Below are 19122 nucleotides of genomic sequence, written 5' to 3' on the forward strand. Positions count from 1 at the left end.
CGAGGAGAAGTGGGAGACCAAATTGGAGGTGGAAAGATGGAGTGAAAAAGATTTTGTGTGATCGGGGCCTGAACATGCAGGTGGGTGAAAGGAGGGCAAGGAATAGAGTGAATTGGATCGATGTAGTATACCGGGGTTGACGTGCTGTCAGTGGATTGAATCAGGGCATGTGAAGCGTCTGGGGTAAACCATGGAAAGTTGTGTGGGGCCTGGATGTGGAAAGGGAGCTGTGGTTTCGGGCATTATTGCGTGGCAGCTAGAGACTGAGTGTGAACGAATGGGGCCTTTGTTGTCTTTTCCTAGAGCTACCTCGCACACATGAGGGGGGAGGGGGAAGGTATTCCATGTGTGGCGAGGTGGCGATGGGAGTGAATGGGGGCAGACAGTGTGAATTGTGTGCATATGTATATATGTGTACATTGAGATGTATAGGTATGTATATTTGCGTGTGTGGACGTGTGTGTGTATACATTGTGTATGGGGGTGGGTTGGGCCATTTCTTTCGTCTGTTTCCTTGCGCTTCCTCGCAAACGCGGGAGACAGCAACAAAGCAAAATAAAAATGATAATACTCCTCCATTGATATTCCTACTTACTAATTCTGTTTATTGCTCCTCCCTGGAAATATTCAAGCTCTTTATTGTCATCTTTTACCATAGATCTCTATCACTCCAAGATTACATAAAGAGAAAGTTAAGCACAGCTTTTATGCAATTTCGATGCTGAGAGCAAGGGTGGTGGGATGGACGTGGAGGGTTCTGATGTTGGTCTACCTCCTCCTTACATATCATATCAAAATCACTGAGTTATTTGTATCTTCACATTTCTCATGTTAAAGTTCTTTATTTTCCTCACAAACTGATTTGTGTGATAAGTGTTCCTCCTCATCACTTAACATAATCTAACAATCTACGTATTTTTGGTGGGGTCACCATGTACACACTGCCTGCACGTGCTGTGGTATTTCTTAGGGTTCAGAGGTGAACAGAATTTTTCCTATGTTTGACTGGTGATGGAAGAGACCCCTATTGGTTGCTCATAGAATGACAAGTCAGCTGGATATTTAAACAGCAGCAGGAAAAGGTAAAACATCTATTGATGTTGGATGCTGTTCTGTGAGAGATCATTCTCAGATGTTGGCTGCTATTTAAGTGTTAAGAATGAAAAACACTTATGTAGAATACCCAGCATTACCTTCCTGCTTAGGTAGCTGATGATGTTACCTTAAAAGGACTACAGATCAAGAAATGAGGTGCTGCATATATGTAGAGTGTAGGACACTTGAGAAGTAAGAGTTCAGTGCCTTCACTACAGAAGTTGCATCTCGGATATGAAGGGTCTTATTATGTTTTGAGTTGTTATTATTAATGTTGGAGAGCTGGAATGATGCCTAGAATACACATGAGAAAACTTAACTCATACATACTTGAGGAATGTAGTTTCTGTTAGGTGAATACATGGTAAAATAGTTATAGATTGGTTTGGAAGGTTAGTTGTTTTGTGTTTGTTGAGTTGTTATGGTGTGTACATGTTTTCCCAGTGTCGTGTTATCAAGGGTTGGGGATGATCTGTAAGTATAGGTTGATGAAGTGGGTTTGGGATGGATCTGTAAGTATCGGTTGATGAAGGTGTGAAGCAGGGGTGAGATTTTTATTTCTGCTTGGGAGTTTGTTGGTTGTTACATGGTAGTTTGGGTGCCACTCATACAAAAAACTGAATACTGTGCATATTCAGGTAAGATTGTATTGGATGTCCTTTGTGGTGCAGATGTTTTTGTTGTTGCTAGACAATGTATGATTGTACTGAGTGCTCTGTTTTGTGTGCTTTGAAGGAACTTGATTAAGCATCTGAGAAGGGTAATATCTAATTCACACATTTCTTTTAAGTTTTATTGTTGGTTTACCCTCAGCATACTTAATTTTGCTTCTTTTCAGCTATTTTATTTTTGGTTGTTGTACCAGAAGGGTCCAGTGGAGAGATGCCTTTTGCACTTGTATCTGTTCTGCAAGTGTTTGTAGACCTGACTGTTAAGGGAAGAAAGGTTATATGGTGAAGGATAGACGAAAGAAGGAAAACAGTTCCACAGCATAGCTGTTCAAGAGAAGGAGGTATCATAACTGGATTGTAAGACTCTTCTCAGAACATAAAGGGGTAGAATTTTGCTGGTGTTGTGGATATGTTGGTATTAGCAGATACTGAGGACAAAGCAGCTGTATCTAACAATTTTTATATGAGAGTTATGCCTCAATAATTTTATGAACCAAATGAATAATAATGGCAGATGTAAATATTAGGCTAGATGTGACTTTCAAGCTCAAAAGAATAGCAAAAACAGAATAAAAAAATTGGTGTTGGTAAGGCATTCCTCCTCCAACAGAAATCACCATTTTGAGACTTCTTTGTTGACTGAGGATTTGTAACATTATGTTAATCCTTGGCCACCTAATGGAGAGGAGACCTGCTTCATTATGCAGTGTCTTGTATTGCAGTTTTACTGTGGAAGATATGCTAATGGAATGCCAGAAAAATAGGATTCATAGAGTCAAACTTCAAAACTTGAACCATTTGCCCTACGCTGCAATGTTGGTTTACTTTCATTCTTCTGTAGGTATTACTTTGGTTTTTGCCCCTGAAAGCTGGCTGCTTGTGTGCCCCAAACAACAGCTAGACCACACAATACTTGGCAAGCTGCTGCTGGTTGGCAGTTCAAGGGTAGGCCATTTTGATAATTGTTTCATTCTTACACTGTGAAGCTTTGGAACTCTCTACCTTTTCATGTCTTTCCCTATAACTATGACATAGCACATTTTAAAAGACAGGTTTTTCACTTCCTCCAAAGTTTGTAAATACTTGCCCTCACTCTTCTTTCTCCCTCTTATTAACCTCAGTATATTTCAAGTAAGGCCCAGTCTTATTGTGGACTGTTGTCTGTGTCTGGAGTCGGCAACATGAAAAATTATCAACGGATATAACAAGATCTGAGACATGTATTTATGAAAGTAGCAGATGTGATTAGTGAAGAATTTTTGTGAACCTGGCTGTTACTTGTGAAGTTACCTTTGTCATTCTGAATTTTCAGTAACTACAGTGTCAAGTTTATGCCTTTTCCTGTACATGATGCCATGTTGTGCATGAAGACAGCACCTGAACGGACTGAAAATATTATGCGTAGAATCCAAGATACTCTCTATAGGAATGTTTCTCCAATGAAGTACTCAAATGGACAAGCTTTCAGATTACAACAGGTGTGTATTCATGCTTAACTTTATTTATCAGCAATATTTTGCTGTGTTAAAATTCAGGTTTGTAAACAATGAAAGATACAATATTTTTTTGTTATAGTAAAACCTTTCTTGCAGTTAAGCATATGTTGTGTTCATTAAGAAATGAATTTTCACCATATTATAAATTTTGGAGAGATTTCCTGTATATTCAATATATTAATTGATGGACTGTACTCCTATTTTTTAGCTCTCTTTTTCTCTGCTGTAGTTCGTAACATTACATACTAATGGAAGTTTCTCCATTTATTTATGTACAGGGATTTTTATTGAGTTCAACACAACAGCAAGTTGATCGATTAGTGCTACAGACAGGTGAAGTTGTTCGGACAATACGTCGATCGGGAAGTGATCTTGGGGGTTCCAATTCCATACAGTGGGCTGAAGGTCTTATTACAGATGCTGACAGCTCTAAACAGGTAAGTCTTAAATGATAGTGCCCCTAACAGAGTTCCTTTTTATGGAATGTTTAGTCATGATATGAGGTATTTGATTTCCTTTAGTTTTCTTTATGTTGATGTGTTATGAGTGAAAAGTTTTTCATGATGTATATAAAATCTGTTATGGCTGGAAATCTAAATAGATCATACTGTAGGGAGTTTGTAATGGGATTAGAAAGGTGACTGGACTACCCAAGAATAATTGAATCTGCCATATCCAGTTTGTCTCTAACTAAGGCTGGGGTTCTATTAGTGGCCTGTCCTTGTGAAACATTTCATTATGATGTGGTTTTCTTAAAGAGATGGTGTGTGACAGAATAAGGTTCCTCCAAATTTTTTTTTTTTCCTGCTATCTGTCTGTGTCTCTGATATGTTTTCCCTTCAGGAACTACCATCACAGGGATGGCTTTGGCAAAAGTCTTCACTTATCCCCCTCCTTACATGCTTCCCTCACATACACCATTCCAGGCATCCTCCCCTCATTTCTCCTCCTCCAGTTCTCTTCCATCCTCTTTCCCAGTGTCATAATTGGTCTTTCTCTCACACCAACCCCTTTATTCAAACTATCATAAGTTCTCCTTGCAAACTCCTTTTCTTGCATTCTTTCCACATGCCCAAACCAGTTCAAAGTATTACATTTCAATATCTCTGCCTCTGCAATTCACTCCCTTTGCATTCCCTGCCATACCAGATCTCTTCCTTCAATACAGGTTGTACCTCTCTCTGGTGCTCTGTGGTCCAGCAGCTCCCATGGTCTGGCTTATTTTGAAAAGGTGGAGTTACTGAAAAAATTAGACAAAGGAACATCTGTAAAGACATTGTGTGAGTACTATGAGATCAGTGTCAAATGTGTGTGACAAAGAAACAAAAGAAGCAGATTTTTAATTTTTTGGCTGAAAATGAAAGCCTGAAAAGTTTAAAGTTTCTGAAAGGTGCCAGGAGTACAGAATTAAACAGTGCTCTTGGTTTAAGCTCCAAGGTAATGAAGGTGTAAGCATTTCTGGGGGAATGCTTAGTGAGCAGGCCAAAGTTTTTCATAGAGAACTAAAGCTAGACTGTGATTATGAATTTTTGCAAGGATGGTTGCTCAGGTTTAATAGAAGACGTGGAATTTCAGTACATGTTGTGTGCAGTGAAAAGCGTAGTGCTGACACAGAAGTTGTGGCAAACTTTGTGGATGAATTTGCACAGTTAGAGGCAGCTGGAAACTTAGCCACAGAACAAGTGTATATTGTGGATGAATCTGCCATGTATTCATGTTGTATGCCACATAATACCCTTGCCCAAAACACTGAGGAGTCTCCATCTAGGGTTAAGGATTCCAAAGTTAAGGAACAATTTTTGGCTGCAGCAGGAACACACAGAACCAAGCTGATGGTAATTGGTAGGAGTGCTCACCCAAGGGCCTTTAAAGGGGTGAAAATTCTTTCACTTATATACTGTGGTACTAAAAAAGGGTGGATAACAACTAGACTCTTATTTGAATGGTTTGAAAATTTCTTCCTGTGTGAAAATTTCTTCATGTGTGAAGCTAGAGCACACTGTAACTCTGTTGGCATTGATCTAAAGTGAAAAGTATTTTTGATTTTATGTAATTGTTCGGCACACCCAAAAGCAGAACTTATTATGAAATACAATATATTTGGTGTATACTTTCCTCCTAACTACACCTCTCTCACTCAGCCCTGTGACCAGGGCATATTAACATTCATTGGAGTCTAAATACAGATTGGAGATCATGCACAATTTCCTTGTTGCATTGAATAATGGGAAGCTTCCTGCAGATTTCATGAAGGAAGTTAACTTTAAAAAAGGATATGGCATGGTGACTAGCTTCTGCCTGGAATAAGGTTGAGAAAAGTACACTCCAAAGTGGCTGGTGAAAACTGTGTCCAAGCTTAATTTTTCAGGATGAGGAATGAACCTGACTTCTTTGGATTTAGAGTTTCTAGTGAAAAGATATTGATCCAAGAATTGGTCAAGTATGCTAGGAGCATGACTAACCCAAAGTGTCCTGCAATAAATATAGAGATTACAGAGGAAGACCTAGAGGAATGGAAACATTGATAATGATGAGCCCGTTGTTTATCAACCAAGTGATCAAGAAATTGTGGAGATGGTTCAGCAAGGTGAGAAGAAACAAAATCATCATGAAGAAAGTGCAGAGGAAAACAAGGAAGTGGAAGAAAGAATTTCTATTGATAAATGTATCCATATGTTGAGAGATTTAACTGCAGGACTGGAGGAAAGGGGCTTTATGACAGAACAAGAAATTATGTCTGTTTATTTGATTCAAAGAAAATTAATTAAGGAAAAGTCATAGTACCAGTAACAAACTACATTGCAATATTGGTTGAAGAGGGTCATCAACAAAACTACCAATGCTCATTCCAGCATAGAAAATCCACTCCCTTGAACCATCTCTGTCCCTGATTTGTAAGTATCTTCTGAGCATGAAGACTCTCCTGCCCCTGATTTACTTCGAATGTAACAATGAAAACCTTGCATGGAAACATTAATGGTAGTATTATTTCGTGTTTTAAGCTTTGTTCTACCTTTGATAACAGCAATATGTATGTGGAATGAGCTGGCAAGACTAGGGGTTGGGCATATGTTTACATAGGGGCTCCCATAGGGGTCAATTTCTGTTTTCCAGCATTTTCTGTGGTACAGCAATGGCCAGGACCCAAGTTTGCTAGATCACAGTGCTACAACCTGCACTTTCTCCATTCTATTTAGTCATCTGTCCACATTATAGCTGCATAGGACTGGGAGGACTATGTCTTCCTTTAATCTTTTCTTCACTTCCAGACTTACATCTGTCTTACATTATTCTGTTAGGGGACATAAAGACTTTTTTATTGTGTGCTGCTCTCTCCCGTATCTCTCCTTCCATATCACCAGACTTACCCATGACAGCTCCCAAATACTTAGATTCTGTCACCTCTTCCAGTCTTTCTCCCCACATATCTGTAAAAAAATGATTTAGTACACTTTCCTCTCTCACTGTTGCATTTCTTTCAAACTTCGTTTCTTTACTTTTGTTCACATTTACCTTCAATCACCCATGCTTACACACATTATAAAACATATTTACAATGATCTGCAGCTCCTCGTCACTCTTGGCAAGCAACACAGTATCATCTGCAAAGTGGCTTGTCATTAGCCACCGTATCTCACCACCACACTACATCTCTACACACCTTTTCCCTAAAAAGCTATAGTGACATCAAACAGCCCTGCCTCTCATCCACTTGCATTCCAAAACTCACACTCAACTCTCCATCCACTCATAAAAGGTTTCATACCATCCAGCAGTTTTCCCCTTGCCCCATATATCCTAAACACAACCCGTAAAGCATTCCTCTCAGTTCCGTCATATGTGTGCTCTAGATCCATAGAAGCTGCAGGCAGTTTCTTATATTTCACTGGATACTTTTCCACTCATTCTTATCACAAATATCTGATCCACACATCCTCTACCATTCCTTAAACCCTTTTGCTCCTCACTTATTCTGCATTCTGTCACTTCCATAGCTCTGTCAATTAACACTCTTGCATATACTTTCCCTGGTATACTTAATGTACAACCCCAGGTACAACCTTCTGCTTCCATGCTAAATTAATCAAGTGCATCCACTCCTATGCACTTTCTCCTCCATACTTCATAATTTCAGCCGTTATCCTATCCACTCCAGATGCCTTTCCTATCTTCAACCTTATTATTGCCCTTAATACCTCCTTACTTGCTATAGGTCCCTGCACTTGTATCCCTTTCCTACCATCTTCCATACCCATACATGTAACAACTGCTACCTCACTTACTCCCCCATCTATCTGATCTTCAGGATACTCTTTCCATCATCCTTTCACTCTCTCCTTTTGATTCATCAACTTTGTTCCTTACTACTTACATTTACATTTCCACTATTACAACCACCTCTTTCCTTTTTCTCCACCCTCCATTTTGAGGTAAGTTTGAATATTAAAAGGGAGAGTGATTAATGGGGGTCACATGGTGCGGGTTGACCTGGGTAGCCGGGTGTGTCTTGGACAACTTTTTTTGATGTTTTTATGTTTTGTCAGTTCCCTCATAATGATCTGGTTAATGACAGAATGGGCTTTAAAGTTGCCTGGGGACTAATTAAAGTTCTTGTTATTGACAATTAAGACAGATTCAATGAAACTGCGTGGCATAATCAGCAAAAGGGCATAGAATAACAGCATTTTCAAGGTCTATGGTTGACCATTTTCATGACAGTGTTTAGTGATCACATTTTTTGTGGTCATCCTTGCATATGTGTGACGGTGCCAATAGCATTTCTCCATTACCTGAGGAACAAAGATCCTCACCTCCCCTACCAGTACCTGAGGAACAAGGCTCCTTGCCTCCCCCACCAGTACCTGAGGAACAAAGCTCCTTGCCTCCTCCATCAGTACCTGAGAAACAGGGCTCTTTGCCTCCCCCACCATTACCCAAGGAACAAAGCTCCTCACCTCACCCACCAGTACCTGAGGAATGGGGTTCTTCGTCTCACCCACCATTACCTGAGGAACAAAGCTCCTCACCGCTCCCACCAGTATGTGAGGAACAAAGCTCCTTGCCTTTTCCATCATTACCTGAGGAACAAGGCTTCTCGCCTCCCCCACCAGTACCTGAGGAGCAAAGCTCCTCCCCTCCCCCACCAGTACCTGAGGAACAAAGCTCCTCGCCTCCCCCAACAGTACCTTAGGAACAAGGCTCCTCACCTCCCCACCAGTACCTAAGGAACAAAGCTCCTCACCTCCCCCACCAGTACCTGAGGAACAAAGCTCCCCACCTCCACCAGAGGAACAAGCCTCCTTGCCTCCTTCACCAGTACCTGATGAACAGGCCTCCATGCCTCTCCCACCAGTACCTTAGGAACAAGGCTCCTTGCCTCCCCAACCAGTACCTGAGGCACAAGCCTCTTTGCCTCCCCCACCAGTACCTGAGGGATAGGCCTTCTCGGCTCCCTACCAGTACCTGAGGAACAGAGCTCCTTGCCTCCCCACCAGTACCTGAAGAACAGAGCTCCTTGCCTCCCCCATCAGTACCTGAGGAACAAGCCTCCTTGCCTCCTCATTAGTACCTGAAGAACAGAGTTCCTTGCCTCCCCCACCAGTACCTTAGGAACAGGCCTCCTCGCCTCCCCACTTGTGCCTGAAGAACATAGCTCCTTGCCTTCCCCACCAGTACCTGAGGAACAAAGCTCCTCACCTCCTCCACTAGTCCCTGAAGAGCAGAGCTCCTCGCCTCCCCCACCAGTACCTGAGGAACAGGCCTCCTTGCCTCTCCCACCAATACCTGAGGAACAGAGCTTCTCGCCTCCCCCACCAGTACTTGAAGAACAGAGCTCCTCGCCTCCCCACCAGTACCTGAGGAACAAGCCTGCTCGCCTCCCCCACCAGTACCTAAGGGACAGGCCTTCTCATCTCCCTTCCAGTACCTGAGGAACAGAGCTCCTCGCCTCCCCCACCAGTACCTGAGGGACAGGCCTTCTTGTCTCCCCACCAGTACCTGAGGAACAGAGCTCCTTGCCTCCCCACCAGTACCTGAGGAACAGAGCTCCTTGCCTCCCCACCAGCACCTGAGGAACAGAGCTCCTTGCCTTCCCCACCAGTACCTGAGGAACAAGCCTCCTCCCCTCCCCACTAGTACCTGAAGAACAGAGCTCCTCCTCTCCCCACCAGTACCCGAGGAAGAGGGCTCCTTGCCTCCCCACTAGTACCTGAAGAACAGAGCTCCTCACCTCCCCCACCAGTACATGAGGAACAGACCTCCTTGCCTCCCCACTAGTACCTTAAGAACATAGCTCCTTGCCTTCCTCACCAGTACCTGAGGAACAGGGCTCCTTGCCTCCCCTACCAGTACCTGAGGAACAAAGCTCCTCGCCTCCTCCACTAGTACGTGAAGAACAGAGCCCCTCGCCTCCCCCACCTTTGTAAGTGCTGGCTGGCTGGAGTTTCGTCTTTATCTTTGTCAGTGCACATCTCGAAGCTCCTTTGCCTTTTGTCATATTTGAATAAACAGTATTCTCGTCTGTTTTACTATTTCTTCTGAATTTGAGGCTTGAAGTACCCATGTTCTTACTCGTTCATTGTAAATTTCAAAGAACTCTCACCACAAATCCCTACTTTTTGGACTCTTTCTGTCTTGTCTCGCTGCTGTTCTTTGAATGTCTTCATATACCACATATTCGACCTTGAGATTACAAGATCACTTCATCCAGTTGGTATATCGTGTGTGTGTGTGTGTGTGTGACGAGTGGTGGTTAGCAAGCCTAGCTTGTTGGCCAACCGGCAAAGCTAATAATAAATAATGAACACGCGTCAGGAAGATGTGCAGTTACCTATAAGCATATGTTCAGCGGGAAGTTAATTGTTGGATTGCTTAAAGCTACAGTTGGCGGAGTATTCCACACGACTGTTTGCTATTATTCAAACCTGTCTTTTAATGATAAAAGTTCATATATCAATAATGGTGGTGCCCGTAGTAGAACTGGCAAACATGTTGACTTACTGGTCCACATAATCCTTGACGGTTAATTCTGTTCACCGTGACGTAAGGCAAGTGGGCAGTTGCCGGTGCAACCGTGAGTGGGCGGATGCCTGGCCGAGTCATGGGGAACAAGGCGCCCTTGGTTGTAGCCAATCTCTGGCTCGCCACTCTCTCTCTTGGAATCTTTTCGTCGCCATTTTCGTATTTGCCAGAACAGCACTCTAGGATAACATGCCACCTCATATATTACATTATATGTGTATGTTTATGGGCAGGGAAGGAATGATGAAGGGATAATAGGAGGGTGCCGAGTTATGTCTTGCTTGCACTGTCAGCGGGTTTGGAAGATGGGAGTCGTGACACATAGGCATGGACTTCCCAGGGCTCTTGTTGACATCATATCAAGTGCGCGTCTACCTCCCGGGGTATGGCTGTGACCCCAAACTTTCCACTCCCCACCACACTTACTGTACATCCCGGTGAATTATTGTAACCCTTTGCCCTTCCGTACACACCCCTACCTCCCGTGAGTGGTTGTAACCCCGTACCCTCCCCTCTCCGCCAGTGCAACTATATTCTCAAATATCTTCATTATTTATAATGCCTGGATCACACTACAATATATAGTTGCTTTACCTTACCATGTTTACGGCAATTGATAGGGTACATGGTGTACTGTGAGCAGGTGGTGTGTCGTAAGGTAGGATTGCGTTAGTGTTGTCGACAGGTGATGGTGGAGTGATGCAGCTTTAGTGCGTCGTGGGCAGGTGGTGGTGGAGTGAAGCAGCGTTAGTGTGTGGTGGGCAGGTGGTGGTGGAGTGAGGCAGCGTTGGTGTGTCGTGGGCAGGTGGTGGTAGAGAGGCAGCGTTAGTGTCGTGGGCAGGTGGTGGTAGAGTGAGGCAGCGTTAGTTCGTGGGCAGGTGGTAGTGGAGTGAAGCAGTGATAGTGAGTCGTGGGCAGGTGGTAGTGTAGTGAAGCAGCGTTAGTGTGTCGTGGGCAGGTGGTAGTGGAGTGAGGCAGCGTTAGTGTCGTGGGCAGGTGATGGTAGAGTGAGGCAGCATTAGTGTCGTGGGCAGTTGGTGGTGGAGTGAAGCAGCTTTAGTATGTTGTGGGCAGGTGGTAGTGGATTGAAGCAGTGTTAGTGTGTCGTGGGCAGGTGGTAGTGGAGTGAAGCAGCGTTAGTGTGTCGTGGGCAGGTGGTAGTGGAGTGAGGCAGCGTTAGTGTGTCGTGGGCAGGTGGTAGTGGAGTGAGGCAGCGTTAGTGTGTCGTAGGCAGGTGGCAGTGGAGTGAGGCAGCGTTAGTGTGTCGTGGGCAGGTGGTAGTGGAGTGAGGCAGCGTTAGTGTGTCGTGGGCAGGTGGTAGTGGAGTGAGGCAGCGTTAGTGTGTCGTAGGCAGGTGGCAGTGGAGTGAGGCAGCGTTAGTGTGTCGTGGGCAGGTGGTAGTGGAGTGAGGCAGCGTTAGTGTGCTGTGGTGGTGAGGAAGCGTTAGTGTGTCGTGGGCAGATGGTGGTGAAGTGAGGCAGTAGTGGTGTGTTGTGGGCAGTTTGAGGAGAAGAGAGAGAGAGAGAGAGAGAGAGAGAGAGAGAGAGAGAGAGAGAGAGAGAGAGAGAGAGAGAGAGAGAGAGAGAGAGAGAGGTAGCGGTGGTGATTCGTGGGCAGGTGGTTTCTGAGTGAGACAGGTGGTGGTGTGGTGTGGTGTGGTAGTGGACATGGGGATAGGGGGTCGATGAGGCTCACCAAGTGGCACACAGACTCTCAGGGCCGCGGCCACCGTCAGTGTTAAACCCACAACATAACTTGGCTTCACACGGTCTGCCAGAACCTAAGCCCGGCTGTACCTCACCGTCCGTCCGTCCACTCAGGGTTAACAAAGTGATGCAACCAACCGAGGAAATTCTCTCGTAGTGGAAGGAATGCGGTTCTGTGAGGTTGAAGTCTAGAAAGCTATATTGGAAAGTTGGAGGTACTCGTGCGAAAGTGAACACTATGTGTAAATAATCGGCACCGTGCTAGCCAAGTGTTGTTAAAGTATATGCTCAGGTAATTTTTTTTTTTTTTTTTTTGCTGAAAACGAGTGATATCGAAATTTACCAGTTCGATGTTGGTTGATCTGATAATTGTGCCTTTAATTAAAGGGAACATTTTCGTTGTGACGTGGCGAATGTAAATTATCAAGAATAGTGAAGAAGCTGGACACTGTGAAAATGTTCGTAGATTGGAGCGTTGCTACGGTGGCTCTACTGTCTGTCCTACTGGCATGGGTAGTATTGAAGGTAAACCCAACAGCCTCTGCAGAACTTGCCTCACACCTCTACTGCTTCGCGCCTTAGTCTACTTTGTCTTCATTTTCTTTGTCTTAAGCTTGCAGTACTCTTAGGAAACTATATATATATATATATATATATATATATATATATATATATATATATATATATATATATATATTATTTTATACTTTGTCGCTGTCTCTCGCGATAGCGAGGTAGCGCAAGGAAACAGATGAAAGAATGGCCCAACCCACCCACATACACATGTATATACATACACGTCTACACACGCACTTATACATACCTATACATCTCAACGTATACATATATATACGCACACAGACATATACATATATACACATGTACATAATTCATACTGTCTGCCCTTATTCATCCTCGTCGCCACCGTCGCTGTCTCTCGCGATAGCGAGGTAGCGCAAGGAAACAGATGAAAGAAAAAATATCATATGGTTGCCTTGCAACCATATGATATTTTTGGAACTTCTTCAGACGTACCCATTTTTGTTTTCTGAGATAACATTCTCTCCTTCCACACATTCTTCATTGCTCCCAGAACCTTTGCCCCCTCCCCCGCCGTGACTCATCTCCGCTTCCATGGTTATATTCCTGTTATTCTATTGAGTGACATATCTGCGTGTATTACTGAGCTTGTTCTCCGCAGTGTCGGATGAAGCCTGAACAGCTGGTTGTTTGTTAGCTTGAGAGATTGTAGAAAATACTTTGTTATTCAACATGTATGATGAGTGAAGGGGAAAGGGAGAAGAGTAAGTTGGTGTGAGAAAAAGTCCAGATATCAGAGGAAGAAAAGATAGCCAATTGTTTTGAAACTTAACATATTACAATTTCTAACATTGAACCTAACCAGGATAAAACTGGAACAGGGTGCACTGACTACACTGAATGTACCATACCCATGTGCTCCTCCACTTCCATCCCGGGAGGAAAATATCTTTACATTTTCTTGATCCGTACCGATAGTATCCAATGGCAGATGCCAGCCATCCATTTGAAAGGTGTTAAATGTTTAGATAGTGGCTTGAGATGGAACCTTCATCTCTTAGTTCTCTGGATCTGAGGACCTCCGTGCACCCACATGATATGTCACCTTTGATGACCAGAATATGTGTACGTATGCTGATAACTTTGGTCAGCCTCTGGATGTCTTATTAAGATAATAATGAACAACTTGGCTCCTGTAGCCAGTATAGGAACATGGATAAAAAGATTTATGTAACAATATGTATTTTCCTTTCTTGGCAGATGAATCCAACCAGTTTTACTAGTACACTGAATGTTGCAAATAAAGTTGTTGAAAGATGCCTTTGTAATTTTAGTGTACTGAGCTGTCTTACTGCACTTAATCTCAAAATATATTGGCTGAGACCCTGAAAAGCAGGGAATTTGATATGTTAGGAAAGCTGTTAGTAGGAAGATTGGGATAATGTTACATCATATGCTGATAGGCAGTTTGTCAGTTTTGTTAATAATGTGCAGTTGTACTGAAAACACTAAATCAAAGAATTCTTGGCAGCAATTCACTCATTGGATGTTATATGGTATCTGCTGTTGGATGGAAAAGAATTGTGATCCTTTGGAACATTATACAAAAGATACTTGGTTATCTTTCCTCATAGTCAACTTGCATATGAAGGAGGTTTCTCTGTTAATAAAGCAGATGCTGATTTAATAAACTATTATGTACTATACGGGAAGGAAGTTTTTCACATGGACATTCACCCATGAACATTCTCCTCTATCATACAATTTCTTAAAATTCTGTATGCTACTTGCATTAACCATATTTCATTTCTTCATACTCATTCAGCTCATGTGATAAAAAAGTATTTCCTTATGTCTTTCTTCAGAATTTTCTGACTTACTTTCATGTGATTGCCTCTGGTTATCCTATCCCGACATCACTAGAATAGTTCACCATCCATGTTATGAAAACCTAATTAAAGAAGTGATCAGGGTCAGCCCTCACTTCTCTCTCTTCCAAGGTGAGCAAACATGAGGTTTCTGGATTTCCTTGTGACAGCTTTCTCAGCTTGGTATTATATTCATTTCACACCTCAGGACTGTATCTACGTGCTCTTTGTGCTTCTTTAGGTGCAGTGACCAAACTTTAAGAAGCATATTCTAGTTTTGGCCTTATGTACAACACGGACAACTTGCTAGATGTTTCCTAATCCATGTACTTTAAGGCTACATTTTTATTTGCCAATCAACAATTTGTTGCCCTTACTGTTCTCCAAATGTGGGACCCTATGGCCAGGTTAGGGGCGATGATGACCCCCAAGTCCTACTGACACACAGAAACCTGAAGCTTTTTTCATGCTTGTGAATAATCATTTTGAAGCCTTCATCTCTTCCTTCCTCAGTGTTGTAAATTTTGTTTTGGCCGAATTTCATTAACCATGTATCAAAACAAGTTTAGAGTCTGTTTGGGTCTTGTAAGATGATGCAATCCTTCTCATCTTTCACCTTTCCTCATAACTTTTGTATCATCTGCAACAGACATGTTCAGGTAAAAGTTGATACCTTTAGACAAGTCATTCGCTTATAGATCAAGAGTTATAGTCCCAGAATAGAAACCTTTGGAACACCACAGGTGACCTCCATTTATATATAAAATTCTCCTCTGACATGTATCCTTTGTTTCATTTTGCTAAGATTATCTTCTTTTCTATGGAGGAGTCTTCCCTCATTCTTACTTGGTGATCCAGCTTCTTGATCCTCCTCCCGTTTGGTGCAGTGTTGAATGCTTTCTGGCTGTCCAGATACAAATAATCCACTTAGCCTTCCTTTCTGTCTAAGATGGAGCCCTCTCTCTTGCACAAATCTATGAGGCATGTTGAACATGAACTTCTTTCCCAAAAACTGTATTGCCTTGCTTTTAAGTAATTTTTCCTTTGTAGAAAGTCATCCATTTCCTTTCTGATAATCTTTTACTATTCATTACTGGCTTTTCTCATCTGGGAGACTAGTCTGTAGTTCAGTGCCTCCTTTTAACAGATTGTTATAAAGTTTGTCCTTTGCCTTTCCCTAAGGACTTTGCTTTTCTCCAGTAACATCTTGAATAGTAAGAGTACATCAAAGAGTCTGGCTAGTGCATGTGCTTACATCTACAGCACATGTAGTGAAATTTCAACAGTGCCATGAACCTTTTATGGCTCAAAATCCTTTAATCTTCTGTTGGTCTTTCATAGATATTTAAATGTTTTCTAAGACCTCCTGTCCATCCCATGTCTTTGAGGTTGGCCCTGTCATGTCTTACACTGCAAAATCACTTTTAAACTTGTTTATTTCCTCATATTCTTACATTATATCTATCTCTCTATCTCTATCTCTGATGCCTGTTCTCTTTGGGAACTCCCATCAAGGGGTGGCCTTGGCAAAAGAGTCTCCACTTATCCTTGTCCTTACATGCCTTCCTCGCATACACCATTCCACACATTCTTCCTCTGTTTCTGTCCCTCCAGTATTCCTCCACCCTATTTTCCCATGTCAGAGGTGGTCTTCCACTCACACCAACCCCTTTAATTATACTATCATACACTCTCCTTGTACACTTCCAGTCTTGCATTCTTTCCACATGCCCAATCCACATCAAAGTATTACATTTCACCCATTCTACCACTCCACGATTCATTACCTTTGCATTCCTTGCCATACCACATCTCTCATGCAGCCTTTCATTTCCTTCTTCATTCCACCTAGTCACACCACATGCTTTTCTCAAATAGCTCATTTCCATAGCCTGGATTCTTGACCTCTGTACTTTATTCCATGTCCATGTTTTGCCTGCAAAGGTCAAGTTGGGAGAACTATCATGTCCTCCTCTATTCTCTTCCATACTTACACCTCTACCCTTCATTAATCTATTAATTGACCCAATGACCCTTCTATCATGTACTGTTCTCTCCTTTATCTCTCCTTTCAATATCACCACACTTACCCATGACAGCTCCTAGATACTTAAATTCCCCTCATTTTTTCCAGTCTTCTAAACCTTCCCTCCCTATCCACAGCACAATTTAGTACACTTTCTTTTTTCACTGTATAGGTTTTACAAAATACATACTTTCACTCTCCTTTCAGGCACCATTACTTTTACTCGCATTTACATTCAGTATCCTGTGCTTACACTCATCATAAAACACACTTACAACATTCTGCAACTCCTCTTTATTCCACAAACAATGCAGTATCATCCACAGACAGGCTTGCCACTAGCCACCATATCTAACTGTCACACTCCATCTCTGCACCCCTTTTCCCTAGTTATGCTTTCATCTTTCTTATCACTCCATCCATATATGTATGGAAAAGCCACAGTGACATTACACAGCCCTGCATCACACCTACATGTCTCCCAAAACTTTCACTCAGTTCTTTATCCACTCTTACACATGCATTTGCTCTCCTTTTTAGAAGGCTTTTACATCATCCAACAGTTTTCCCCCTATACCAGATATCCTTAATGCATCCCACAAAGCATTCCACTCAACTCTGTCACACTTTCTCCTGATCCATAAAAGGTGCATACAACGTCTTACATTTCACTGAATACTTTTCCACAGTCATCTTCACCACAAAAATCTGATCCACACACCCCCTACCTTTCCTAAAACCCCCTTTGCTCTTCACTTATTCTGCATTAAATCCCTTCCATCACTCTTTTACACCTTCTCTCACTTGCCTACACTTTTACCTTTCCAGTCTTCCTTACACCATTTTTCCACTTCTCCCTGATCCTCATCCCTACAGAACCGTGGAATGGTCAGAGTCTCTGAAGAATCCTCTGACAACTCTAGCATCTAGCACAGCCTTTCTCAGTCTCATCCACTGCCACTTAATCAGTCAAAGCCTTTTGCTCTTCTCTTCCTTCATTCCCCATCCATGTATATCTGTGGATCATCTTGTGCTGAAAAAAAGGTGTTTGCTAGGAATAAGCCCCTCTCAGCACAGAAATCCACAAGGCAGCTTCCATACTCATTTACTCCAGGCGCTCCCAATTTACCAGCTATCTCACCAGTTCTATCACATCCCACTTTTGCATTCATATCACCCAATATGACCACATTTCTCTCATTCTCAAAACCATTTATACAGTCATTCAAGTTCATCCAGAAAAGCTTCATTTCATCCTTACCTCATACAGTCTTCATATTCACAGGCACATATGCTCATACCCATGCATGTTTCACAATCTCATTCTTTCCTTTCACCCCACACTGTTCATGATCCATGCCATCCATGCTCTTGAACACCCTCCCATATACTTGATGATAGCAGAATTGCACATCCTTCTTCTCCTTCTCCATGATATTTTTCACTCATTGCCCTCCATACCACACCTCATTCCATGCCTTCCCATAACTTGCATTAAACATTTCCATTTGCACTCCACACACCCACCCCGAGTATATGGGTTTCCCTTATTTCTAGCACATCCATGCTACAACTTTTACACCTCTCCACATCTCCCTCCTTCTCCCCAGACCTCCCATTCATATTCACTGCCATCACCCTCAATCACTCGTTCCTTTTAACCCTTGGCATAACTCCAGTGCTGCTTCTTAGCATTTTGTGCCTCATCTCTGACAGGTCACTGGCAGAGGGCATCTCCAGTGCAGTGTTTCTAGAGGCAGTGAGGCTTAAAAATTTTCAAAACTAAAAGTAACAGTACACCTCAGGTGTTTGTCCAGATCTAAAACTATTTCCTTGATGTAATTGGGCATTCCCCCCCTAAGGGATGTACTGATGAGGTCACCACCAGAAGATGGGGTGCAACTTGGTGTCCAGTAAAACTAGAGTACCCCTCGAGATGCTGAAACTCAAAACTTTTCCCAATTCCAAGCTTCTTTACTTTCCACAGTAATTTAACAATAATGAAATTAACAAAGCATTTTGCACTTTCTCCTTCTTGACCATAATATTCTGTTCAAAGATTTTGTTACTTCATTCTTAACCAGCTACATTTGTTCCTTGCTCTCTTATACCTGGCTATCTGTATCTTTTCCATTGTACATCTCAAAGTTCCTTTACTTCTTGACATCTTTTCTTAAACCATTCTTCCCTCTTTCCTAACTTTCCTTCACTGTTTGAGGCTAGAGGTAAGCATGTTCATACTCCATTGTAATTTTTACATAATCTTTCATCACAAAGCTTTGGTTCCTGGATGCTGAGCTCTGTTTTCTAATCTTTATTACAAATTGAATTGTTAAAGTTTGTGTAATTTCAGCAATTGTGTCTCTTTTCTAGATATTGTCTCACCCCATTTTTTCAACTTTTTCATTTACCATAGTCAGACTTGAGCATTACGTGATCATTTTACCCAGTTGGTGTATTATGTATAGTATTCACAGTGCCCATGCTAGTATGTGTGAAGAGGAGATCTGGTAATGATTGAGTATCAGCCCCTCTTACCCTAGTTGTTCACTGACATGTTTGATATAAGAAATTTTCCTGAGTACACTTTAAAACTTGTTTCCATGACCTTTTATCTCCTTGAGAACTTAAGTTTCCCCATTCTGTCTCTTTATAATTGAATTTCTCAATAACAGTACTATACTGTCTGAGAATTGCATG

The 19122-nt window shown here is 42.3% G+C and overlaps 1 protein-coding gene across 16 annotated transcripts in view; it reads left to right on the forward strand.

Annotated features, from left to right (window-relative positions):
• The window catches only part of LRR (Leucine-rich repeat), a 258329-nt gene that overhangs the window by 102999 nt on the left and 136208 nt on the right, over positions 1-19122 (forward strand). For all 16 annotated transcript variants that reach the window (XM_071686586.1, XM_071686593.1, XM_071686594.1 and 13 more), the window contains 2 exons: positions 3079-3244; positions 3541-3699. In XM_071686586.1, coding sequence (XP_071542687.1) covers positions 3079-3244; positions 3541-3699 — 325 coding nt within the window. The remainder of the gene's footprint in view (positions 1-3078; positions 3245-3540; positions 3700-19122) is intronic.

The sequence above is a fragment of the Panulirus ornatus genome, chromosome 42 (genome assembly GCF_036320965.1).
Source record: "Panulirus ornatus isolate Po-2019 chromosome 42, ASM3632096v1, whole genome shotgun sequence".
Taxonomy (NCBI): domain Eukaryota; kingdom Metazoa; phylum Arthropoda; class Malacostraca; order Decapoda; family Palinuridae; genus Panulirus; species Panulirus ornatus.